Here is a 26,903-nt window from a genome sequence, read left to right on the forward strand (position 1 = left end):
CTTTTTAATGTTCATTCATTAATGTAACAAATGAGTCAATTTCCTTACAAAACTGTACAAAGTTTAAATTAAGCAACTGAAAGGCATTTTTACATCACTGTAAACTGTTTGTGAAAACATCACTACACCCCTGTGTGCTGTGTCCGCGTGGACATGTACGCTGCTGCTGCTGCAGGAAGGTCTTGCATGAGTTTCTGCACAATGGCGTCATGAGGTATTCCCTGATTGACTTGAGTGGATTTTCATGTGCACATAAAAAATGTGTCTAGGGTCTTTTATATGTGCAATAAGGTACAAAATAGCAGTCAGCCTAATATCACTGTTGAAAAAAAAAATGTAAAAAGGCTCCCTACATTTATGCTCGCGTGCTTCGACAAGCGTCACAATTTGAATTATCTTCCTGAGGATGTTACGGATGCTTCACTGGTAAACGAAGTCTTAAAGTTTCTGTTCATCACTGCCGCTGATCTGGTGCAGAAGAGGATAGCGACAGGTCACAAAGCCAAACCAAAGGAGAGTCTGAAGGCCATTTCCACGGGAACCTCGGGCACAGAGTCATGGAAGCACACGTAGAACTCCTGAGGAACGGGCTCCAGCAGCATGCGTCTGAAAGCCGAAGGAAGGAGACTGAGATGAGAAATTCAATTTACTTAATTTATATAGTGCCGAATCGTAACAGCAGTCGCCTCAAAGACTAGTCTAAGGTAAAGACCGTACAATAATAGAGACAAACAATCATATGACCCCTTATGAGCAAGCACTTGGTGACAGTGAGAAGGAAAAACTCCATCAGAACCAGCCATCTGCTCTAACCAGTTGGAGGTGAGGGGAGGAAGACGGAGGAAAAAAACAAAGATAGCCAGATATGATTAAATGCAGAGTATAAACACAGTGAGTGAAGAAGACACAATGCATCATGGGAATCCCCCAGCAGCCTACACTTATTACAGCATAACTAAGGGAGGATTCAGGGTCACCTGATCCAGCCCTAACTATATGCTTTACCAAAACGGAAAGTTTTAAGCCTGATCTTAAAAGCAGAGAGCCAAGTGCTCTAATGGGGTGATACTGTACTGTAAGGTCTTTAAAACAAGGTGGGCCATTATTATTCCAAACTTTGTATGTGAGGAGACAACATATGATATATATAGTGTATGTGAGAATGAGGCGGGGGCACATTTACAAAACGCCTTGGATAGAAACAAGAAATGTTAAAATTCATGTTATGAATCGACAAAGGAGCTCAGTTAATTCATTCTAAATTGTTCCCCTGTGACCCTTACAAATCCCGTTTTAACTCCATCTCTAATCTGCCTGCCCCTCTCCTCTTTGACTTACTGAGACTGGGAGTTTTTCCAGGATAAACACAAAGTACCAACATCGGGTCCAACATGACGAGTTCCCCGTCTCCTCCCCGTGTTTCACTGAACACACTGCACAATGCTTCGTATTCATTTCAGCCATTAAACAGCAGACTGAGAAAACAGAGTTACTGGAAGTCTCCCTGAATGGGACTGAGACCAGCTTTATCCTCCAGTAATATTATTTACTAAAGCTATGAATCAGGTTTGGCTGCTCGATCATTCAGGTGAAGACAGAAAGTTGAATGGTTGCAGTCCCCAGATGAGGACTCAACCTGAGCACACTTCATTGCTCCAGCTGCCGCCTGAATAATCTGAACATGTAAACCTGTGCGGTTAAAAAAGCAAATAAGTGGATAAGTGGAAGCTGACGTACCCAATGACCCAGTAAGTCATGGTGGGAGCAGGTTTCTTCTGGTCGGTCCAGTTCTCGGGTTTACACTGAAACAGAACCCCGTGTTCTTTGACGGGACCCAGACCCCAGCCGCCGCCCTGCGGCCTGTCTGCTGCACGGCGGCTCTACGGGAAACAAAAATCACACCAACAATCACCTGATTCATTCAACACATTAATGCGCAGAATACAGAAAACGCCCGCTGAGCCCTGCAGGAAACGGGTTTCCTTTAACCACAGTGGAAACTCGTGTTTCCACACCTTAGTCTCTCCATGCTGGGTAAAGAAGTCCTGACCAAAAAGTTACTGTTGAGGGAAATATGAGTCTGTAGCCTCCGTTAATGTGTAAGATCAGGAAAATCTGCTGTATTCATGATGGTCCTGATGTGTTTGTCTATGAAAGAAATCCCAGCGAACCCTTTTTATTGTCAGCGGCAGAAACGAGCTTCCACATAATTCTGGAAACCTCACACTTAAAGGAAACACCTTTCTGTCTCACCCTGGCTGGCAGACTCTGCTGGAAGGCGGCTCGTATGGAGAGGCAGCAGTGGTGGAAGTTGCGAATGAGCTGTGGGTGAATGGAGCCGCTCAGCTGAGCCACCTCTCTGTGAGTGGGAGCGATGAAGATTCCCTGTACGGTTTCCATCAGGACGTAGTGGAACAAGGTGTTCTCTGCACCCGATGTTAGTCTGTGGCAAACACAGGACCTCAGGTCAAACTGAAAAGAGATCGTTTTTATCTGGTTAGTAAAAGGAACCGGATAACCGGTCACTTACTTCATGGTGTTGTACATCTCCTCTGTTTCTCTCTCAGTCAGGGTCTTCTTCAGGGTGCCCAGGTAAAAAGGGTTTGGGTGCTTCATCCTGGGTATCTGATAAAAACATATAAAGTGTATCAAAATGTCAAGGTTAAATAAAATCTGCTTTTAATTGGCTTTTAGACAAAAAAAAACAAACATTTAAGCCACTCTCACTTTACCTATTTAAAAAGAAATTCTATTAGTGTGCTTTTAATTTCTTTAAAGTTAATGCAGTCCATCGACTTCCAGCTTTGTTCCCTATAACTTGTTTTATTTGTGACCAGCTGGCTTGTTGCAAACAATTCGGGCAAGTTTTCTGCATTTTCAATGAAAATACTTTGAGCCAAACCTTGTTCAAAACCTCTGTGTTCAGCACTTTTCCATTTATGTGCAGATTTATTAGAAAATAAATGAGATATTTCACATCCTGTAACAAATTTAATTCACTGATATTGGCTAACAGATGAAAAAATAAACAGGAACAAATATAAACTCCTTAAAAGATTACAGATGAACCTTGAAGAGTCCTCCGCTGCCTCCGCTCCCATCAGACCCTCCAGACCCCAGCGAGTCCCGACGACCTCCCAGCTTCCTGGCTGAGTCCGGTGTGGAATGCGGACTGAGGCCTGGAGCCGCTGACGAACTGGACCCCGACCCGGCATCCATCTGCCCCTCGCTCCCGCTGTCCGACAAGCTCCTCTGCGGGCTGGCCCTCCACGACTTCTCCCCAAACAGGGCGCGAGCTCTGTACCCGGACGAGGAGGCTTTAACGGCACCGGCGAGCTTGCTGAAGACGGGCGAGGAGGAGGCCAGGCTGTCGAGCCGGTCACGAGCTGTGGCAGCAGGGAGGAACCAGTCGGCGCAGGACAGGCAGGGAGCAGGCGGAGCATTCAGACGCTCTTCGATACCTGGTTCCAACACCTCCAGCTGCAGCAGGGTGGCTTTCACCTGGGGGCCAGAACAACACAGAGCTTCAGTTTGACGTAAATGATCATGGCAGGAATTCATCTTCAGGTTTAAAAAAGCCCACCTGATCAATGTAAACACAATCAGGTCCAGGAGAGCCCAAAGCTGGGGAAGCACAGCCGCCTGCTTCCAACAGTACACACTGCATAAAGTGTCTCTGAGGACAGAGGGAAAATGATATCATGAAGAAGCATCGATACTGGCAGATAACACACACATGGGCAGAGACTGAGGAGATGAGGCAGAATTACAGTCATGATAAAAAGCACCCCATGACTGCATAGCTTGTAGAACCACCTTTAGCAGCAACAACTTGAGGCAGCTGTTTTCTGTCAGACTCTCACATTGAGTCGGATGAATTTTGGCCCACTCTCTGTGTATAATGTTATTGAGGCTTGCAGGTATTCATCTTTCTTAAGGTCCCACCACAAAATTTATATCAGGCTGGACTTTGACTGGATCGCTGTGACACTTTTTTCTTTTATAGCTACTCTGTTGTAGATGTGCTGCTGTGCTCAGGATCAATGTTCTGTGGCATTACTCAGTTTAGGCCAAGTTTAAAGCTTCTCAGACGGCTGGCTTCACATTTAACTCAAGAATATTTTGGTATACAGAGGAATTCATGGTCGTCTCAAACACTGCAAGATGCCCAGGTCCTGTGGCTGCAACCCAAACCCAAATCATCACCCCTCCACCGCCGTGCTGACAGCTGTTATGAGGTGTTGTCCGAAGAACATCAACTAGAAGTCCTGTGGTTTGTTCAGATCTAACTTTGCAAACATAAGCCATGTTGTTATTATATTTTTAGAGAAAAGAAGCTTTCTCCTGCAAACCCCTGTAAACAAACAGGTTCCAAAGACTGTCATGAACTTTAACATTTAACATGCTAACTGAGAGTCTGAGTCTGAGATGTTGCTCTTGTTTTTTGTTGGTTTTTGTGCAGTTTCTCTCAGCATTGCACCGTCTGTCTCACGTCCACTCCTGGGAAGACTGACAACTGCCTCGAATGTAAATAATCTTTTTTGCTCTACAATGATGGATTTCCAATTGATTGTCTTCCCTCCTTGGAACTGCGTTAACACACACCAAAACAATGTTCCCTCTAAGCTGCGCGTGTGCGCAATTGTGCACTGCTGGCACGGTCTCTGCGCACAGAAAATCTGTGTTGCGCACAAAAAAAAAAATCTAACCTGAATTGAAATTAAAATTAATACTTTAACAATTCTGTTTTGCAGTGTTAGTCAGTCAGTGACTGGCTGCTCCTGTATGGGATTAGAACGATGCCACCTTATCCCATAGTCCAGACAATAATGCGATTCACATTTGTATATACGCAGATAATCAACGTCGTTGACAGGCTATGACAGCGTCCTTATGTGCCGACACCGGTGTTTTAGCTGGAAAAGCGGCTGATGAGGAGTGAAGCCACGTTAATAACAACGTGTACAACCATTGGAGATGTGAGCAGCATAGACGGAACAATTGCTGGAAAAAGTGTGGATTTTATACCACTTTTTAAATTGTGTTGATCGGCCACGTAAAAATTAGAGGGAACATTGCACCAAAACCTCTGCTTTCATACTTGATGATCAGTTAATCAAGTGCATTTGATTAGCAGCACCTGGTTGCTGCTGCTACTGCTACTTAATTCCTATGCAAGTTTGCATAGACATTTTAATTTTGGTTCAGGTGTAATATGTCATGTTTTGTCATTTATCTGAGGTTTTACTTACCTCATTTTAAGACTAGAATACTAAGGACCAGATAATATATGCTTAGAATTTAGAGATGATGTACTTTTTTCTTCACACAAGGAGGGTGAATGTAAAGAGGGATTAAAGTGGGTTTTGTGTAAACACGATAATTAAATGCTCCTTTTATTTGAAATGAGAAAAGGAGTTTTGTCAAGGAAAAGAATAAATATCAATAAAACAAGTCAGTGATTTCCTTCCCTACCAGCCCCACAATGAGGAGGAAGTGTCGGCCCTCTGGCTGGCTGTAGCCCGGCGTGGCTCCGTTAGCCCTCTGCTGGGGAAACACCTCTCTCCAGATGACCAGCTGACCCACGCGCTGCTCTGACGCCAGCGGCAGCAGGCAGTAGTGCTGGCAGTACAGACACACGTCCAGCAAGTCCTCCTTAGGCAGGTGGTTGGCGATCAGGTAGGACTGGAAGGGGAGGGAGTGGAAACATGAAAGGATAAATTACTGTCTCCCTTATCCTCTCAGTTAATAATTTAACAGCTTAATTTGTTTGTAAATTTGCTGTTGAGCCACAGAACACACTCATCATCCTGTTATCCCGTGTGAGAGGCCACCTAATGTACACAATGACTGTTATCTGGACGAGAATAGCTGTGTAGACCGTAGATGCTATCAGGAAGTAAAAACATGATAAGGCTGCTGGCGCTGAAGCAGGCATGTGCGTGTTGTGACTATGAAACTTACCTTATAGAACAAACAGGAGCCGAGGATTATATACAGACGCCTCAGGCCAAAGAAATCCTCAGACTGTAAAAGCACATAGAACAAAAAAAGTCACATTTAAGGTTTTCTGTGTGTTGTGTGAGTGCAACATTAAATCAGTGGAGCTCAACAGAATGATCATTTAAGTGAAAGCAGTAACAGCTTCACTGCTCCCAGCATCAATAATCCATCTCTAACCTGTTAGCGCTGCGCGTACAAAGGGACAGACCAGACCTCATTAGCTGCTCATTAAAAATACACACAGAGACATGAACGCCTTCCTATAAATAGTCTGACCTTCTCCCTTCTGCTGCTCAAGACAGAAGACAGATCTCAGCAAACATGCACACATGCTCAAGAGAAGCCCTTATGATGGTCGTGTGTCTTTGCCCACTTAACCTTTTACCCCTGAAAGCCTGCTGCGAGTAAACCTTGAAGCTCGTTTCTGAACAGAGTGGTTTATTGATGTATAATGAGTGTGAAAACTCGTCATTAAGGGTCCAGGGGCAGGTCGTTAGACGTTCTTTATGAGAAAGAGTTAAACCTCACTGACTTGCAGCTGACTGCAAAGACAGCACAGCTTTATATGTGCAGGAGAGAACGTATAAAGGTGGAAAACTAACATTTCTTACCATTTCTCCAAAATCAGAAGACTCAAAGTCAGACAGAACCGTGTCCACCTCCATCTACAGATGAAAACAAACAACCAAACAAAACGCACACACATAAATATTATTAACACTAAAGCTGCCTTCTGCAGTCATTTTAAATGTGATTTTTCATGAACGCTTACGCTTTATTCCCACCACCCACTGTCATTATGAAGTCCATTAAAATTTAATCAGATTTAATAAATCAATCAAAATCAAGCAGGTATTGTTTTTAATATTGAACACAAGGGGGCACCAGAGCTAAACTAACAAGCTATAGCCACATGTAAGAACAGAAAGATAGAAGAAACTTTACATTCACAGATCCAGCAGTGTACCTTGATTTCTGGAGGCAGCGTGAGCCATCGAACCGCCGGCAGTCCATCCAGGAAGAGAGTCCCTGAGATGTCGGGCGGAGGTGCCGAGGAGGAGCCTTCCCTCAGACGCGAGGGCTGGATGAGCTGCTGGAAGAACAGGCAGAAGAAATGGTCCAACCTGGGAGCATGGTCCGCCTTACAGAACGCACTGTGGGAGGACACAATTAGAAGAAATCTTTTTAAAAAAAATATATATTTAATTTTATTGTTTAATGTTAATTCATGAAATTGGCAAACATGCAAAAGCACAAGTTCATCTACTAATAACAGACATGAGAAAAACAACTGAAAAGATGAAATAAAATTGCACACATCACTGCACTCACAGTCGTGTTCCTTGTAATTAGTCTTTTCAGGCATATGACATAAGCACCTTTTAGATTCATTTCTAGAGTTGAAAAACTATAACATATAACACATTTAAATTACAGATAAATCACAGATGCACAGACAGAGAAGAAACACCTCTGATTCAAAAATGTGTTGCATTTTGACCAGTCTTTAGCTGTGTCCAAATTCATGAATTTGGACACAGCTTGTGTCATATAAAATGTCATCTACTTCCTGTGTGATTTCTATCCAGTCTTTAATAGTCTGGCATGTTTCGCTACCCACCATTAGTATTTAAAAAGTATTTATTCTAAGTATTTATCTTTTTCATCGAGTCCAGATGGTAGGTTTCCTAGATAAATTACAGTGAAGTCAAAGACCAACTCCTGAACCAATTATTACATTTTTTTCTGCCAGCTGCCTCAGTGGGAGAACAGCTTTGGAAGAGACCTGCAGATTTATTCCTACACATTGTCCAGTAGTGCTCCTGCTCAGGATGAACAGTTTCTCACACTTTATCTTTGAGGTATAAAATCTTTACCATGTTCTTCCAAGTAAATTGTGGTGTATCAGCGTGTCTCACATAAATTCATCCAATCAGGATTTTTTGTTAATTTTATATTTGCCTCTGCCTCCCATCTGCACACAATATACATGATATACATTTTTCCCTCCTGCAGAGATTTATACAGTCTGGAAATAAACTTAAAAAGTGTGTTGCACAGCTCTCTCCATCCCTTTTATATAATGTATTGTTCAATATGGTTTCTTGACATTTTTTCCTCAAGGTCAGGTTTGAACTTTGGCGCCAACAATGAAGGTTAAGGTCAAATGTTTAGACTTATTGTTACATTTGCTGTGGCCTTGTCCAAGCTGTACCATCTGTGATCTACCATCACGCAAAATATGAAAAATGACAGCTAGAAACCTGCTAACAAAGAGAGACAAACAAACAAGTGATTACATTCCCCCTACTCCCTCCTTACATACATGGGCCTAGAAATGAGTGGAACAGGTCCCCTTTAAAAGAAAAAAAACATGCTCATGAGAAGAAAGTACATCAAGTAGACAAATTGAGACAATAATGAGTTTGTGGGGAAGGTTTGCGCTTTACAGCTAAGACATTTTACTTTGATTTCAGCATATTTTGCATAATGTGGAAAAATGGCAACCAGAAAGAGGAAGTTCCAACCAGCTCTCAGCAGGACTGAGGGAAAGGCAACAGTGACCAACCTGTCTAAGGAGCCGTACATCACTTTTAGTGTGCGGACTACGTCTCCTACCACGGTCTGCAGATACAGCAGAGGAACCCTGGAGGGAAATGGAAAAATTCAAGCTTATCAAATATTTGGATTAACAGCCAGCAGCCACGGAGAAAAACATTTTTACGGCAGTGCTTTTTTTTTCTGCTTGTGGGTGTTCTTCAAGAATCGATCCATTATTTCCAGGCGTGAGACGATGACTGGTCGGGGCTGACCCGCTACAAACATAAAGGTGGCTAATGTGACTCATCTCGCCAAGCGTTTTACGACCACGTGCTTCTTAAAGAGGCATTCATCTGGCCAACAAAGGACAAAGAGAAGCACATGGTAAAGTTAAAAGCGAGGAGATGAAGAAAAAAAGACGGTCCTTTCCGATTGTTTTTACAGATTGTGCTCTTAAATCTTTCCTTCTTTCCAAAAATACTTCATTTCTGGAGCACAGGTCATGCTCGGAGGATTTATTGCCACATCAGTGACAGGGCAGCAATTTAAAAAAGGAAAAAAGATATACGTGAAAAATTACTGTCAAACTTTAACACCTGCCATGTGCTATCGACTTGTGTAATATCTACACAGCATGTCGAATGTGCCTGCAGTTGACCTCACAGCATAAGTGTGTGTGTGTGTGTGTGTGCGTGTGTGTGTGTGTAACGCTGCCTGAGGCTACCTCTCAGCAGGAAGGCCGATGACTAGAAGATTGTTGCTTTCTTTCCAGTAGCCAACATGTACCAGATGTTTGCCGAGTAGAAGAGACGAACTGGGAGGGAAAAAGAGGATGGATGAGGATATGAGAGATGGTGAAATGGGTGACTTAATTTTAATACAATACAAGAAACACTCTTAGTAGTACACACATCTGCCAAGGCAGCTCACCCTCTGGGCAGTGATCACTTTAAGGGAAAAGTGTTGTAGTTTGTTTTCTTTGATTTTTTTTTTTTTTTACGTACGTAATGTGGGTGGGTGAGTTAACCAGTACACCATGGAGCGACCTACTGGGGCGGAGCTGCTACAAAAATTTATTGGAAACTTAAATTAAAAGTGGCTTCATTGTGACCACAACCAGGTTAATCAGGTTAATAGGCAGTAAGTGTCTATAAAGGCAGTGAGCTCCAGCCTGACAAAGTATCAGAGCGTTTGGAATCATAAGCGCACCATGTGTGACAAGAGACCAGTGTCACTGGCAGTACACGCAATACAGGAGTTCTCTTTCCCCTTACATGTGAAGATATCTTCCAAAGATCCCCTTATCATCTTATAACAGATCTATAGGGCTAAGCATTATATGATGATTAGATGGCTCTGCTGATTTTCTTGTGTGCGTAGCCTGGATTCAGCACGCTGCAGCACATTTTATCTTTCCTACCTGATGATCCGCCCGCCTGTGACATTCTCCAGCATGTCACACAGAGTGATGAAGATCCCCCTCACTCCTTTCAGCTGGCTGGATGCTCCAGACACAGGGTACTGGTACAAGACTTCCTCCTGCAGACACAGACAGCAGCGTCGCTTAGCATTGAAACAAACTCTATTGTTAAAATCGCGCACGCTACATAGAGGGGAAAACAAACTCTGGTTAGTTTTTCAATAGCAGAATGTGAAATATCTGAACTTGGCTGCTACCAAATGCTCTCTGCCATAAATTATGGAGAGAAAAAAAAGAAAGAATGGATGAGCCACAACTCAACAATGTCACTTTGGCTCCAAAAAGCAACAAAAATATGTCACTTTAAAGACCAATGTTTCCAAACACATTTTAAATATTTGACTTTCCTGTCCTGGAGGACACACAGGAATTTAATTGCCATTCGTTCTCAGGGACATAGCGGCACACGGTTAATGTTCAGCTAGTTTCTGTACAACTCTTATTCCTGCGACTGCAAAAATCTGCAGGTCCAAAATCTGCAGAAAGAGCAGCAGAGAATCAGAGCGCTCTGGGGCAGATCCAGCGCATTGTTTGAGTTATTAGTATTCCTCCCAGCACGCTGGCAACTTTAAAGGAGCGGATAAGATCCAAGCCGCCAAGAGGATAAGAGGATGGTGGGTGAGGGGTAAAAACTTTGAATGAACGGCCTCTTATAGCCTTGGCAACCAGAACAAAGGCACAAACGAGTGCCGATGGGAGATATTCACCTTGGGGGACAAAGCACGCACGGAGAGGCTGCTACAGAACAACCACCACAGAAAGCAACTTCAGCCTGTACACAAACATCAGCAAAACATCGCACAGCTAAAGCTCAAAAATATCACCACTGAACCTCTCCGGTTCCTACTACCCTACAATCAAAGGACTTAAAAAATCAAAGTCAGAGTTTAGCGGGTTCGTGCGCAGCACTGTCATTTAGAAAAATCAACCGCTGGCTGATGTGGCTCCAGACAAGCTGTACTCTCTATCACCAGTGCTCTTTAGGTCGAGATAAAAAAAAAAGAAAAGAAAAAACTCTGGCGTGCAGAGACACAAAAAGGAACTGCAGAACAGTGAAGTGCAACCATAAAGGCAACGTCAACCTGCCAGCAGCGTCCACGGGGAAAATGTGATTACAGTGTGGGAGGTGTGGGTCAGCAGAGACTTTGGGATTAACACTTTACTACAAGTGAGCTGTGTCCTACCTACGGGATGTTAAAACAGCACCATGCACATGGATCTAATTAAAATAGGAAATGTTATTTTGTTTATAGCCCGACTGGAAGAACAGCTCGCTGCTGCTGCAAAGGGAACGTGGGGCAGGATAGAAAGTTCACGGCATTAAAATGATGGAGAGCACCTCTCGCTTTTCTCTCCACTCTCTAGTTTTGGTTGGTAGCACCCGCAGGCGCTGGACGCTGTCCAGAGTAGTAGTTTTCTGAAGTGTCTGAATCACATCAGAGAAATTCAGAAGAGAAGAGAAGCTCACCACTCCCAATCTTGGGGTTTCCTACACAGCTACGGCCAATACTCAATACTCCATTATCAGAATGCCCTTTGTCAGAATGTGGATAATTAAATCAGTCTGTTCAGCACAGCTCAGTGTCTTAAATTGAGTTTTATAGAGTTTGCTCCGAGTCATGAGAGCCGTTGACCACAAAAGTCACGATCAGATTTCCCCAAAAACCAATTTACTCTCCAAAGGAATGGGAAAATATGTGGTCATCCGGGGTTTGGATATCAACAGCAGCCTTTAGGGTTCTGTTTATTCTGCCAGTTTCAGTTAGGTCAAACCTATCAGCAGTATTTAAGGTCTGAAGGTGGCTTTCTCTTTTAACAGCTCCCTACATGTTGTTCTTTAATAGCAGCCTGTTTTCAGTGGAGGACCTCCAGGAACCTTTTGCAGAGAAACACAGGAACTCTGCTTGTAATTCAACTGGAAGACCCAAAGTCTAAATGTAGCTCTTTGGCCAATAAATCCTTCAAATCGTACCTTTAGTGCTTTGGTGACAGTACTTATAACCACTGTGGAGTCAGCAGCACTGCCTTTTTTCCCAGCAAACACTTTTTTCTTCGTTATAACTTTAAATACTAGCTATAAATGAGTGAAACAGAAGCACCAGAGACTTTGACAGAAAACTAGATGAATATGAAAATAAACAATTGCTATTTTTTTATTTGTCTATCCTTTTGGGATTCAATGGAGTCTTTAAATGCAAAAATGTTTTAACATTTTGCCAAAAAAATTGTGTCAAAGCCAATGCTTTATCTTTAATAATATCCTAGATGTTGCTAAACCTCAGTACTGGTGGCTAGCATGGTTGCATAGACATAACTGGGGAAGGATACAAAAATTCCCCCAAATACTTTAAGTTTGCTTTCACCAAACAACAAGCTGCTGGTTTACACTTACGCTGCACTTCAGGCAAAATTAAACAGACAAACAAAAACAGGTACTGTAAAGTTTTATAGCTACTGTTTCAAAATAGGACATGTCTGCAGATGCAAATGTTTCATAACAAAATAAGTAGTTTTATTTTTTTTCCTACATAAAGCAGTTAACCTGGTATCACTGCAATGAGCATTCAAAGTACCAAATAATTATATACTGTATAGCTCACTGTAGAGTACCCATGTGGTTATTAATTCAAACATTTAAATAGTTTATTAGTAATGTTGACAGGCTCACTTATACTTAATAGGCTGGGTCATTATTTAACTCAAATATGTTTTGAAGCTCTGCAAATTTTTTTGAAAATGGAAAAAGAGGACTTTAAGTTTGTGAAGGCGCGTCACCTTTTATCCAAGAAGCTTCTTCAAAAAGATGATGAGAACCAGGCGCTTAAACCCTAATGGAGGTTGTCCCCTTTGGAGGTGGTGGCTGACCCACTATTGATCACAGCAGGATAACACACCATGCCACGGAGCTCAGATCCTCTCAAACTGGCTTCAAGAACATGACAGTGAGCTCACAGTAGTGTACACAGTCACCAGATTTCAATCCAGTAGAGCACCTTTGGCACGTGTTGGAACAGGAGATTGTCATCGTGGATGTGGAGTGAACAAATGTGCAGCAACTGTGTGATGATGTCATGTCAAAAAGGACCAAAATCTCTGAGGAATGTTTCCAGCACCTTGTTGAATCTGTGCCATAAAGAATTAAGGACGATCTGAAGGCAAAAGACGGTCCAAACGCCATTTAGTGCTAGTGTAGGTCTTTGAGTATGATTTATGGCTCCATGTCTGTGTAACTTTTGAGTTTCACACAGAATATTGAGCAGGAAGATTACTGAGACACGTTCATGCACAAATCTCCAAAAAGTCTGCCATCTGGAATAAGATATCTGTGTGGTTAAATACTGACTGGCTGAAAAGCTGGCTCAAACAGGAAAAGAAGCCACATCGGACTTTGTCATCGTGAGAAATAAGCAAAGCAAAAAACAATGAAGATCAGAGAAACAAAGAGAACAAGCACAAACAATGTCTCCACTGGAGACTTTTCTCTGTTTTTAAACACTCGAGTTTCATTTAACTTCAAAGAAGTTCTTTGTCTATAAAACTTGTAATTCTCTGTGACGTGGCAAACCTAAAGGATCAACAACAGCACAAACATGAACAAGAGTGAGACTGCAGACTGCAAAGCTCAGCGCAGCACCAACGCAGCACAAAGATTTCATTAAATGAACTTTAAAGACTGTTCATCGTAGCATTTTTATTGTCTAACCTCCTCCTGTGGTGATGTGGAGTCCAGTTTGAGTGACAGGTACATGACGATATGAGGGATGTGCGATATGGACATCTGAAGTTCGGCTGTGTCCTCGCCCCACAGCAGCCGCACCAGCTGGCTGACTGGAGGAGAGGCCTTTGTCCTACGGATCAGGGAAGTGTCGCCAGCGCTGACCCGGTCCAACGGAGCCACGGTCTCCAAGGTCAGCCTCACCTGGAGGAGGAAGACATGAGGGAAATCAGAGAAAGACTACGGAGAAATAGTTCTGAGTGTAAAGGAACAAACCGAGACACAAAGAAGAAAATCAGCCATTCTTTTACAATATCACTTCATCAGTCTGCCTGCCAGGGCCTCTCAGAGATTTCATTCATTTCTAAAAATTCTGCAAGTCACTGCGTCTCCACTTGATTATACTTGGCGAGGTGTGCATGTGCGCCATGCTTCCAAAAGACGGGAAAAAAGAAAAAAAAAACCTTCAATCATTACACATTCACTAAGGAGAAAAGTGAAAAGCGGGACGGCGACTGTCAAAGAGAAAGTGACACTGACATCTAGGCTTAACCGCAGCATGACACATAGCAGAGATCGGTGCGGTTGTGTGTGTGTGTTTGACTAAAATTAAAACCAGACTGCTTCACAAGGCCGAGGAACAGCGCTGAGGCAGCGGACAGCACTGCTGCTCTCATTCATGCAGCAGTTTTACTTTCCATCCACAGTCCTCCATTTCACATTGTCATTCATAGAAAGTCGCAGTGGAAACAGACACAAGAGCCGCATGGAAATCGGACCATCCGCACATGGAAACACATGTGTCCGAGACGCACAGGAGGATGAGAAACTGCAACTCTGCGGTGTCTCTGTTTAAACAATTTGTCAGACCTACATTTAAGTGTGATTATAGCTGGAGTCAGAGGCTGCCTGCTGACCTCACAGATTAGGACACGATAGACGAGTCTGGAGACAGATGAATTAAAATCATCGTGCTGGAGTTTTGATTAAAGAAGATCTGTATTTATTTAAATAAACTTTTTAGTTAGGCCCTGTGATTACTGCTTTCTCCATTTCAAGAGAGCCTCTTTTATGCACATACAGATTAGAAACACACCAAAAATGAATCAACACAAAGAAAGACCGTGTGGACGTATGTGCGCTCATACGCAAACACTGAATTAAAGAATCGTTCAGGCTGAAGTTAGTGCTGACGGCTCACAGTAAAGACACGCTATAGCGGCATACCTGCGCACACGCTGTGTTGACTCTGGGCTGAAGGCTGTCAGCGCCACAGAGGCCAATTATGGAGCTAAGCTGATGCTAATTCAAGTAAATCAGAGCCAGAGTCCAGATGTGAGAGGGAACAGCTGGTTAACATAATGTGTGCAAGAGTTGCTCAGGAAGAGCTGGATGAATAAAGCTTTACCTTCTTCCTTCCTTTAACAATTTGAAGCAGGCCTCTGGAGCTTTTCCTTATTTTCTGTCAGTGGTTATACAACATTGGATTATAGTGGTCATATTAAACGTGGTCAAATTTCAAATACTGAGCTGAGCATGTGCAAAAGAACTCAGAGTGCTTTAAACAGTGAGTTCCACGCATTTTTTTCTTCAAATCTTTAATCTGTATGATGTGGTATAGAAACCATATCACTATCATGTTCATCAGAGCACATAGTCTGTGAGCGCAGAAGCCCCGCCCACATACCATTCAAACCTTCTGTTTATGAGGTACAACCAATCAAAACAAAGCTGAGTTAAAAGCGGGACAAAAAATGTTGTGGATATTATTAAAGATGATACACTGAAACAAATAAGCAAGTCTTTTCACAACTTATTAAAAGACTGTTTAATCTACGAAAATAAAAGTAATAGAAGATGAGTGACAGCAACATTTAGGGTCTGTTGTTCAGTTTGCTATAATGCCAAGACCTAAAGAGCTCTTTAGGAGGAAAAGGACGTGGAAAAAAAACATATTTAAATTATTTTTTAAAAATATATTTCACTCCAAGGAAAATTACCTACAAGTGGCAGAGATTTTAAAGGGCTGGCAGCCCAAGCAAGTTTAATCCAACACCAAACTGATGTTAAAAGACGTCTCCAAGAACTCCCTAATTTCATTAGAGGACCTGTAGGTAACTCTTGATGTCGAAGTCCATCTATGATCGAGACTGCACAAATTTACCTAATTTAAATTTAACCTACATGGGAGGTGTGCCAGGAAAAAGACTTTGTACTCCAAAAAGAGCAATAGAGCAAAACTATAAGTTGAACAAAAAACAACCATCTGAGTGAACCCTGGCTTTTTATAATAATGTGCTCCAGACAGACGGGTCAGAGTTACAGACGGATGGACACACGGACCAGGGTTAGTATTACCAGACGTCTTTAGAACAGACAGTTCTTCAGGAGAAGACGCTCATACCAAATGTGAAGCATGGTGGTGGAAATATTAGAGTCTGGGGTTACTTCACTGCCTCGGGGACTAGAAAATATGCCATCATTCATTCGAATGCGAATTCTGCATCATATCAAACAGATTTATGACACAGAGAGGCAATCTGTGTTAAAGCAGAAGCTGAGCTGGAAGAAGACCACAGCTATAGTTTGTGGAAGGCTCTGTCACAGAAGCACAGGGTTTGAATTGTACTCAAATGCTGGAGGGGAATTTGAAACAGGCAATTAAACAGGACAGGACTCAGCTGTACACCTGCACCCAAAGAAAAGAGAGATATATGGTTTGAGAGATGAATAAAGGAGGCCACCTACGTCCACTGTGACTGACCATCGGTGAACAGACATGGTGCCCTCTAACACCCATAACGCAACCACTACACCTTCCCGACCTTTCATGCACTCAACATTCATCAAGTTGATATGGGGAGACAACAGCTTGTTGTGGCTAAACTACACAATATTAGCCAAAGCTATACTTCATTCTTCATTTTTACACACATAAATATTATATGTAATGAATCTTTTGTAAAAACCGGCTGAAGAAAAAGACATTTCCTTTATGTGGTTGTCTTAAACTAGGTCACATTTATATGAGGATTAAACCCAAAAATTAACGATTCAGTTAGCGTTGGTATTTGAGATATCTTCAGCTAAAAAAGTCAGGTTCTCACCACATCACATTTTATTTAGTATTTCAACCCGTGAGCGCCAGTGAGACTTTAGCGTGGCACAAAGGGGCAAAGCAGAGTATTGCTTAAAATACTGTGTTTAACCAAGTATAAATTTATGGGATATTTTTAGACCAGCTCAATTTCTTTTGTTTTAACTCAAGACTTTTGTTTATAAGAAACTGCTCCTGCTAAAACACAGAGCGCAGTCCCACTTTCATGATTTCCAAATGAATAGTAAATAAAAAGCCTTATAAATACCATATGGGCAGGGCACTTAATTACTTTTTTTAAGCTGGTATGTTTATTTGACCATTTGACATAAAAAAAGATATATTAATTTGTGTGTGTTTTCATTTTTGTGCAATCATATTTTGTTTACCTTAAACAAAAACCTATAAATCACACTGATGATATAGAGCAGCGGTCCCCAACCCCCCGGCCACGATCGGTACTGGTCCGTGAGTCGTTTGGTACCGGACCGCGAGAGTTGAGGATCGGGTGTGAAATTTATGGTTTTCAGGGTTTTTACTGTTAACTCGGTCTTTTCCCGTGTTGTAGCTGTGTGTCTGATTTTGAAAGAAATATTTACGCGTTACCATAGCGACCAGAGAGCATTAAGGGGCAGAGAGGAGGATTTTACTCTCAATGTTGTTGGCGCATTTCAGGAGGACGCTGCTAATAAAGTTACACAATTACACAGTGAATTTGCGTTTATTATTATATTTACAAAATACCACAATTTTTTCTTGGTCGTATCATTTTATTTGTTGTATTTAACTGCGACACCTTAAAGGTTGGTCCGTGAAAATATTGACTGACATTAAACCGGTCCGTGGCACAGAAAAGGTTGAGGACCGCTGATATAGAGGTCTCAAAAACTCTTGTATCAAACATGATACACTTGGGATTAAAGGGTTAAGTGTCTTTCCTGATAAAAAGTTAATAAGCTGACATGAACTGAAGCAATATGGTTGTGCTTGCATGCTGTTTATCTCTTGTCCAAGGTCAGCACCCTATGGGGTGAACCAAGCTGCTTTAAGTCGTTTTTTCTAAGTAAAATGTTTGCAGGAAAAGCAGAAAGGCGAAGTGAACAGAATTGAGACTTAACCTCAACCCACAGTGAGTAAGTTTTAACCACTACATCTCCACTGTCACTAGTCACACCAAAACTACAATCTGGTTGTGAAACACAGAATGTGAACTATGCCATTTATTGCACACTGTAGAACCGCTCACACTGATTTATGCGAACAGTTTTCTAAAGAAAAAAAAACTCAATCTGGAGCTAAAACTCTAACACGGGCATTGTTTGCTCGGAGAAGTAAATAATAAGCCGATGCAGACTTTCCAAAGGTATAAATCTGTATTTATTTCTCCCAACTTTAGACTACATGGAGCCTACCCAATATATTTTAGAAAAAAGATCAAATTACCTGGTCAAAATGTTTAAATCGTATTTCTTTAAACCAGCGATCGCTCCCTGAGAACTCTCCAAGGCCTGTCAGCACTAACCACAGGCCACCCGCCTCTCCAGCAGGCGCCTACATCTGGGAGCTCGGCCATTTGAGCCAATTTAAGGGTATTATTAAAGAAGAAGTTAGCGCTGGTGAAACACCCGCTGATCTACCTTTCAAACTCAGTGCTGCAAAGTAACTTCTAAAAGCTGTAAAAAAAAAAGAAAAAAAACCAAACTGATTTAATGATAGCATATCTTTAATTATTTTGGGTGCACAGATGATGAAAGCGGTAAGTTCTGAGCTGTGGACATCAAATTGAAATGACATGAAAAATAAGGGTGTACCACAGTTTGAAAGAGGCTGGGCATAAATTGGGGAAATCTCTGAGTAAAGAGGCCGAGTGGGCTAACTGCAGCACTTTCTCTCATCATAAACAATAAGGATGTGGTTAGACTGGAGTGTGCTCTTGCTAGAATTCCAGTCTGTTGATGTCAGTCATTTACCGCTCATTCATGGATGGACACACACATGCAGGCACAAAGGAAAAGCTGTAGTTCATTCAGGGTTGGTAAAGGCCATGGTGGACTGACTTTAATACTAATATTTGTCCCTTCAAACTTAATAACTACTGTCTGTGTTCCATTTGGCAGGCTCGGCGCACAGAAACACACTCTATCCTCCAACAAACCCACACGCACACCAAACAATGATTCTGTCAGCAGCACAGCTCTATTTCAAGTTTCTGAAAGTCATCACGGTGCCCGAGGAGCTGCGCATTTTTCCCCAAAAATCTCTCTCGCTCTTCCCGTACGATGTAATTTAGTTTCCGACTACAACTTCTAATCAGCTGAGCTTTCAGTCCCGCAACAGCTTCCTGTGGCACCGAAAAATAGTCACACCGCCGTCCTGTGCATCCGCCATGTTTGCCATCAACTCTGCGTACACTCTGTCATTTGCAAATTCCTTCTTTTTGATGGTCTGCTTTTTGGTGAAAATGCACATCTGAGACGCAGACTGCGGGTTGTTGTTTTTTTTTCTTTGCTGACGATCAAAGGATCATTGAAGGCTTTCTAAACAGTGCTGGCTTATGCTTTTTTACTCACAATTTAGCAGCTTGGCAGGACCGCTGCGTTTTAAAGCAATTTGATCTGTATCTGCATTCGACAACTGCTGCTCATGACAGGCAGCGGGATCTTAAAAGCATACATGCTGCCTTATACATTTAGAAATCAAACCAAATGAAAAGAGGGCAACACAAAACACTCATTAAGTGGCCATCAAATAAAAAAGGGGCCTCCCAATATTGACAGTAAGACTTCTAGCTTTATTTATGTTATACATTAACTCTTTACGACTTGGAGCCATTTTTATACAAAAGGCTCAAAAGTAATTTGACAACTGACTGATGAGCAGCTTCATGACCAGGTAAGGTCAGTTCCCAAGTACACAAAAAACAAGCCAAGAGTTTGTAAAGAAATGGGATATTCTTCAACCCAATAGAGCATAACTGTTATTGAAAATCAAACATAAGGCAGAGAGACCCAAAAACAAGAAGCAACTTAAGGTGGAAATACAGCATTTTGTGAAGTTCACGGGTTCTAGACTTTTGACTGCAAAGGATTTCAGTGTAAAAAAGTATTCCTTATATTTAAATTATGTTAATCTTTACAATTAATGTTGAGCCTGTGTTTACAAAAAAATGTCTGTAATTCATAAACAGTTAGTGGAAAACTAGTTTAAAAAGATAAGCTGAAAGTCCGCACTTCTTCATTAAAATCCACCGTGGTAGTTCACAGAGGCATAACTACAAAACAAAAAAACACGTCACTTTGGAGCTAACTGTTAACAGAGGCTGAGAATACAAGCTCCCTTTGATTCGCTGTGTCAAATAAAAAAATTAAAAAGGCCATAAAAGCCATAAATGAATGCTGCTACAGGTAATCCAGGTACGTCAGAGCTATCCGTCAACTCCCCGTGTCAGCTTTATCCAGATCTGGAAATCATCACTGACTACACCACCGGCATGTCACCAATTCCAAACACCAGCAGAAAAAGTGATTTTGGCAGCTTCACGCACACACTGACCTGCGTTGGTCCCGGGATGCAGGAGAGAACCCTCTCGATATTCTCCGAGGTCACGTCGACATCGTCTACAGCTACGAGCGCATCGCCTGAGAAAAACATGCAGAAAGTATATATTTATCAAGTAAACTGGCTCAATCAGGACAAAAGCAGCAAGTTTTAACAAATACACTGTCATCATACAGAAAGATAGACACGCCGTGTATATTAGGACTGAGACATACAGTGAGAGTTAGAAAGCATCTGGTAGATATACAAAACAGATTTCTTTAATGTAACCATAACAAGGAAATGTACCTTCATTTTTTTATGCCAACCCCTTTCCTGTAAAAACTAATTATATGCAACTGCAATCTGCTACTAAACCCACTGCTGTTTGCATTCGGTAAAGAGCTTCACCTGCTCTTGTGCAGAGAAGCGCTCCACCGACTCAGTAACGGAGCTATTTCAGGTATTTAAGCAGTCTAATTGTTCAAACATGTAGCTGCACTGCATAAAAGCTCCTCTAAACCGTAACTGATGTGGGTAGTCATTTGTGGTGAAGCACAACTGGCATTCCTCTGTTTGCTGGTATAACAAAAAAAAGATTAGTCCTCCAAGAAGAAAATCACTTCAGAGATGCTTAGCTTTCAGACAGACAGGACCACATCTGACCGCACAAAGTTCCAGTCACTCTGCAAATCTGCAGTAAAAGCTTTATTTAAGGCGGAGGATCGTAAAGGTTTAGAGTTGGTCATGAATAACGATTTTCTTTAAAGTAGATGAATTAGGTTTAAGGCATTTTTTTTTGCTAATCTTCCAATCTTCTAATGATATTCTACATTTTCCTGATCATTGGGATCATTATTATTATTTTTATTTTTACAGATTTACAATAAAAATAATTCATTTGGATTTTGCTGATTTGGCTCTAACGCAGCCATATCTCTCTTTGCAGTCGCCACTCTGAAGTCTAGAGCAATATCTCACCTACACCCGCTATCTGATTGGTTACATGACAAGAGTAAAAGGCCATCACACAAGTGCATTCAGTCTGAAGTAGCTCCTGAAATCTGAGCTGCGGTTTGAAAGTAAAGCAGCAGTTATCGCTGGAGTCGCGATAAACATCGCAGTCCTCTCGGCTGAAGTTACAGGACCACAACTGTTCTCGATTTCATCGCTGACAAGCACGCAGAGCTTCAGCTACTGTAAAATGTTAACAGAGGCTTTTTTAAGGGACAACGCAAACAAGTATGTGAGGACTGGATCATAAGAAATGTGGCTCTGGTAAGAAAACTGAACGTGATTATCTCCCCCTATAAAACTGACATAAGTCGACCCCTAGTTTGTTCTCCTCTTGGATCTTCGCTAGAGGATATCCCTGACATGTCATGCAACACACAAGAGCCCAACCCACAAACATTGTGTTTGTGAAGGGAAATCAATCAGAAGAAAGCTAAGCTGAAACCTTTTTGCTTCAAGCAGACAATAAACTGAGTGACTCCAACACAGCCTGGGATAAACAAATAAGGAGTTAAAAAAAAACACAATTGTGAATCATGTAAAGCTGCTCTGAGCGAATACATGAATAAAAATATGGCACTGAATAAATTTCTTTAAACAGGGCAGATAGGTCAGTGTGCTCCAGACAGATTTATACTGCTTACTAGCACTATGGTTTCAACACACGTGGCTACTACCTACACTGCAAGAAGCAAAATTAAATAAATAAGATATGACAAACTTAGGTTACTTTGTTTACTATGATAATGATGATAGTAACAAGTCAATTAACAAATCCTAAGAAATGAACTTTATTTATAAACATCATTTAGATACAGTTCACATCCCAATTTGAGTTTAATTGTGTAATTTAAAATAAAACAGATTATTAAACAGAAGGCAAACGGTGTGCAGACTTTTCTCTTTTCCCTAAGATTTTTTTCTTGTGTTGCATGCTAGAGTCATCATTTAGGCTTTGCTTAGGTGATTATTAAAAAAGAAATCTGCATGCAGTCACTATGGCTATGTCGTCATAATTACAGCCCGTGTTTTGGCAGGGCACTTGTGTGGTGTGGAAATTAATGTGTCAGTACTAAAACACGACTCCACTAAAGCCTGACCAATCTAGGGTTTTAAAAACCGATACCAATATTTGGTGATTTTTTAAATCCCACACACTGGTTGTATTTTTTTTCCTCCCATCTCTTCTACTTTTTAAATTTTCATCTTTATCAGTACTAAAACAACTAAAATCTCGACTCTGCTGATGATTGTTACAGAATCTTAATGGCTACATAGCTACTTTTTCCTCACTTGTGAAGGTAGGAGTTTAGTTCTGAGGATGGCGCAAGCTCCTCCGCAAACAGTTTTGTTACAATTAAGTGATTAATTTCTACCCAGATACTTTTCTTTCTCTGAAGTATAAGCTTTGAAGTAACAAATATATCCCTCACTGATAAAACCAGCTGACTTTTGGATTTATGTTCTTACCAATTAGGATTTGGCCACATTTGATGGCTGGACTGTTTGGTATTAATCCATGAACAGTCAGTCTTTCCTCCTGTGTGAGCACTGCAGGGTCTTCCTGACCTCTGCTCCAGGCAGGGCGATGCACCACACCCAGCAGTGCTTCCAGCAGGCCTCCGCCATCACTCAAAGGGGTCGAAGAACCTCCTAAACGTTTAGGGTTGAGGTAGACACACACCTCCTTCAGCTGCTGCTGCTGCTGAACAGTCACACCCTGCCTTTGGCCTTGCTGGTTCTTCAGGATTGATGCTGGAGGCGATGAGCTGTCTTTACACCCATCCTTCCCTCCTCTACGCTGTGAAGGCCGCCGTTTCCTCCTCAGGATCCTAGCCAGCTTTTTAAGCGTGGGCTCACCTTTTGCCCGTGAGCCGCAGCGCTGCTTCTTGTTTTGCTCTGTGATGATCTCTGCCTCTTTTTCACTGAAGCGAACATGATTGGTGGATACACCTTGATTCACCTGCTGGGCCAACGCAGCCTCCTCTTCGCCCTCGCTCAACTCGAGGTAGAAGAGCTCGCCGTTCTTCTGAATGTCGTCCAGCCATTCTGGTTCCAGGTCACTGAGAGAAAGCAGAGGATTTAAGCCTTATGTACTGTTCATATTCACCGTATGGTTCCAAGAATTCACTCATAATAAGTGTCTACAACAAATTTTGAACTGCAGCTGAATTTAGAATGTATAAATGGCATGTTTGCCATTAATAAATGGAGGATTAATCATGAATTAATGCTTCAGAGAGCGGGGAGTTTATTTTTTAGGTTTTACAACAGTTGTTTTTGCAGAAAAGCAACCATTATCACACAATATCAGGTCCTGTTTGACCTAAATATGTTTCCCACACTTACTGAAATGCCAGCTCAGGTGGCTTTAAATCCTATTATATCAAATGGTTATAATCTCCAACCCCTCTTTGATCTCTGTTTTATTCTCAGTTAGCTCAAAATAAATGGATTCTAACTTCTTTATTACTAGATTACTTTTTATTAGTGCCAACAAATAGGTATGTAAATGACTTGCACTTATATAACACTTTTCTACTCGTACTGACCACTGAAAACTTGTATAACTATATATTTATATAGCATTTTCTAAACTTCACACAGAAAGACACCAGCCAGGATTCAAACTAGGAACCTAGGCGACAGTGCAAACTACTCCAACACTGTGCCACCCTTTAATAAGATCTCATATTTCTGTTAAGCCAACATCTGACCTCTGTGCGACCTCTGTTCCTATTGTGCACCACATATAATCACTATTTTAGTGTTTGAATATTCATCCCTGATCCCTAACAGGCCAGCAGCAGTCTCTGTAGGAATCTAGGTAGATGTGGTGGAAATACAGAAAGGTCCTGTAACAGTGTCAAGGTCTCACTGCCCCTTAAAAAAATACACACAAACATGTTGCACTTTTGTTTGTTTCTGGGGGGTTTCTGAGTGAACTGTAGAACAAATATCAAAACTCCTAAAATATGTCAATGTCTACCATGTGCATGCTGTAAAAACAGAACAGAGAAAAACACCATATGTACAAACATCATATGTAAAAGAGTTGGAGCTATTTTTGCCTCGGGTCTTTCTTCTTTTAACTTTAAGAAGTTGCGGTAAGTAGCTTTTACACGGCATCCATAAATTTACTAAGAAAGCATGTAATTATTTATGAAGGTTTACCTCCCAAGTTGAAAACATTGCCCAGAGCTATGAAAAGCACAAGGGAGGAGACGGAAACTGCGGACACCGCTCTCTGACAACCTAGCAGTACTCCCACTCAAAAGCAACATTTATCTGGACATTTGAAATGAACAGACAGGTGAAACGTTTCTAGTCTCTGACACATAGTGTGTCCTTACTCTGAGGAGTCGGAGCTGCTGAAACTCGATGCTGTGGATCCACAGTCACTACCTTCGTCGCTCTGGGCTGTCTCTTCGTCCGTGTGGCGGCTGGATATACTTTTCCCGGCACAGTGGCGGGGATTCGCGGTGGCCATCGGTTTATGGACGGCTTAGTTCACCAAAAGCGCGAAAAAACAGAGGAACTTTCACCAAAACAAGCACCAACATCCACTCGCCATGTTGTAAGCAGCGGTGAGCGCTGTGGTGTGGTCACGTGACACGTGAGCACCGAATTCTATTGGTGGATAGCACAGTTGCCCCTGACAACGCAGAAGCTTTTGCTTCTAGCTAGCTGCTTTCCTGCTGAAGTTTCCTGTTAAAATAGTGTTTTCCGTCAATCACGCCGCCAATTATTAGCAACATAAGCATATCATGTTATAACGGGTCGGGGATACGGTTTACTTCATGTTTACGTACGATAACACACTTAACGGTTTATTTGGCACCGTGAAGCTATTTCCTATAAAATAATGCAGCAAGCACACAGACAACAGCTCAAGCCTGCTCATATTATACGTACTATGAGTAATAATTCAGTTTAACTGCTAATGATTTATATGTTTTAAATTTTTAAAAAAATCCAGTAAAGAAACTGAAAGAATATGGAGCCTTAAGTAGCCTATAAAATATGACAATATAGGCTTTTATTTTGTTAATTTGCACCTTTATTTTGATGCCCGGTGCCTCCACCTCCCTGAATACATAAGGTTTTTTAAATCCCCTCAGGATTTCAGCAAAACAGTGTCTCCGAGCAAATGAAAGCACGGGACGTCGCCTTTGTAGAAAAATAAATAAATACATAAATACATACATAAATAAATAAATAAAGTGCGTAAATGCTCTGTATGCTCACTGAGGGTAAAGTGAAGTTTAGACTGACCTGTAAAGGAGAACACTGCGGATGGAGTCAAAGTCCTCCAGGTTCTTAGAGAATGAACCTCCATCTATGGAAACGTTGAACATCATTTATGTTTCATGTTTCCACCGGGACGAGCCTGCCCGATAAAAGAAGAAGACTCCCGAAGAGAAATCCTTTAAAACTTTTATTAGTCCTCCTGATGGATGCCTCTTCTCCGTCCTGAAGTTTCTGTATGCCCGAGCAGCAGCGTGCAACCCAAACTGCGTCTGAGCCCAGACAGGATCCTCCCCCTAGTTTCTCACGTCAATCACAGGGTGCACGGTTCAACAACAATTCAAAGCGGGTCCTCCTTTATTTCTTTTCTCCTTTCATAGTTTTGAGTGTTTTTGCAGGCCAGCAGGGCGGAATGTGTCCCGGTGTTGTGCCAAAAAGTGATTGTCTGCCAAAAACTGATTTCCGGTATTTGCCAAAAAGCGATTGCTCATATTTAAAGTGCTATAAGTAACTTGTTGGGCTATAATATGTTAAACATATGTCAAATGCATCCCTTATGGATGACATAAAGTCATCTTGAGCCACAAACAACATTCGTGTAGCAAGATACAAGCCGCAATCAGTTTTTGGCAGCGACTTTTATATAACCTTTATTTATGCAGTAAAAAAAAATCTCATTAACATTAAAAATGTATTTTGTAAGAGTAAGTTGCCCAACAGGACAGCAGAAATGGCAGCAAATATTACAATAGTTCTGTAAAAATATTTTAAGTGGGGATAAAGGACCGGATTGGTTATAATGTAAGTACAAGTTGTAAAGATACTTAAAAAACAGATAATTTTTTAATTCTTTATGTAACCCCTTTGTATCCCCTGTTCACCGAAGTCTATTTACGAACATACGTAAAGATATTACACATAAAAAATACACAGAAACACTGGAAATCACTTTTTGGCAGACAATCACTTTTTGGCACAACACCCGGCAGTCTTCTTGGCAGGTGGAGCAGAAGCACGCCTACCAACAAAAAAGCTCTGCAGGCAAGCCCACATTTATATGTACATAAAAATAAAATCCACAGAGAATCACGCAATGCTGCTGCAAGTGATGTAAAAATGCTCATTTACTTAACCACGCAGTAAAAAACACAGTTTGTAGCGTTTTTATTGCATTAAACCTCTTGGAAAAAAGCTGAATCAGTTATAATCTTACTACTAAGAATTGACTACTTCTTCGTCCCAAACCTTATTTTGCCATCAGTTACGTT

The 26,903-nt window shown here is 41.6% G+C and overlaps 1 protein-coding gene across 2 annotated transcripts; it reads right to left on the reverse strand.

The window, feature by feature from the left end:
- Window positions 1–2: 2 nt before the first annotated feature.
- Window positions 3–26,020, reverse strand: intu (inturned planar cell polarity protein). 2 transcript variants are annotated; one of them, XM_086279359.1, is made up of 17 exons: window positions 25,663–26,020; window positions 22,858–23,450; window positions 20,389–20,474; window positions 13,728–13,943; window positions 9,965–10,083; window positions 9,269–9,358; window positions 8,573–8,650; window positions 6,971–7,157; window positions 6,615–6,668; window positions 5,965–6,027; window positions 5,476–5,685; window positions 3,584–3,676; window positions 3,070–3,501; window positions 2,531–2,625; window positions 2,254–2,443; window positions 1,738–1,880; window positions 3–606 (listed from the first exon to the last, which is right to left on the reverse strand). In XM_086279359.1, the coding sequence occupies exons 1-17, from the start codon at window positions 25,746–25,748 to the stop codon at window positions 495–497; spliced, it is 2,847 nt and encodes a 948-aa protein (XP_086135485.1). In that variant the 5' UTR covers window positions 25,749–26,020; the 3' UTR covers window positions 3–494. The 2 variants fall into 2 exon arrangements, with proteins under 2 accessions (XP_086135485.1, XP_086135479.1); XM_086279353.1 differs by lacking the exon at window positions 25,663–26,020 and adding an exon at window positions 24,741–24,991.
- Window positions 26,021–26,903: the final 883 nt, after the last annotated feature.

This window comes from Aulonocara sp. 'chitande type north' Nkhata Bay, linkage group LG3, assembly GCF_057382095.1.
Source record: "Aulonocara sp. 'chitande type north' Nkhata Bay isolate Kocher_YH1m ecotype deep benthic linkage group LG3, A_spYH_male_GT1.1, whole genome shotgun sequence".
Classification (NCBI taxonomy): domain Eukaryota; kingdom Metazoa; phylum Chordata; class Actinopteri; order Cichliformes; family Cichlidae; genus Aulonocara; species Aulonocara sp. 'chitande type north' Nkhata Bay.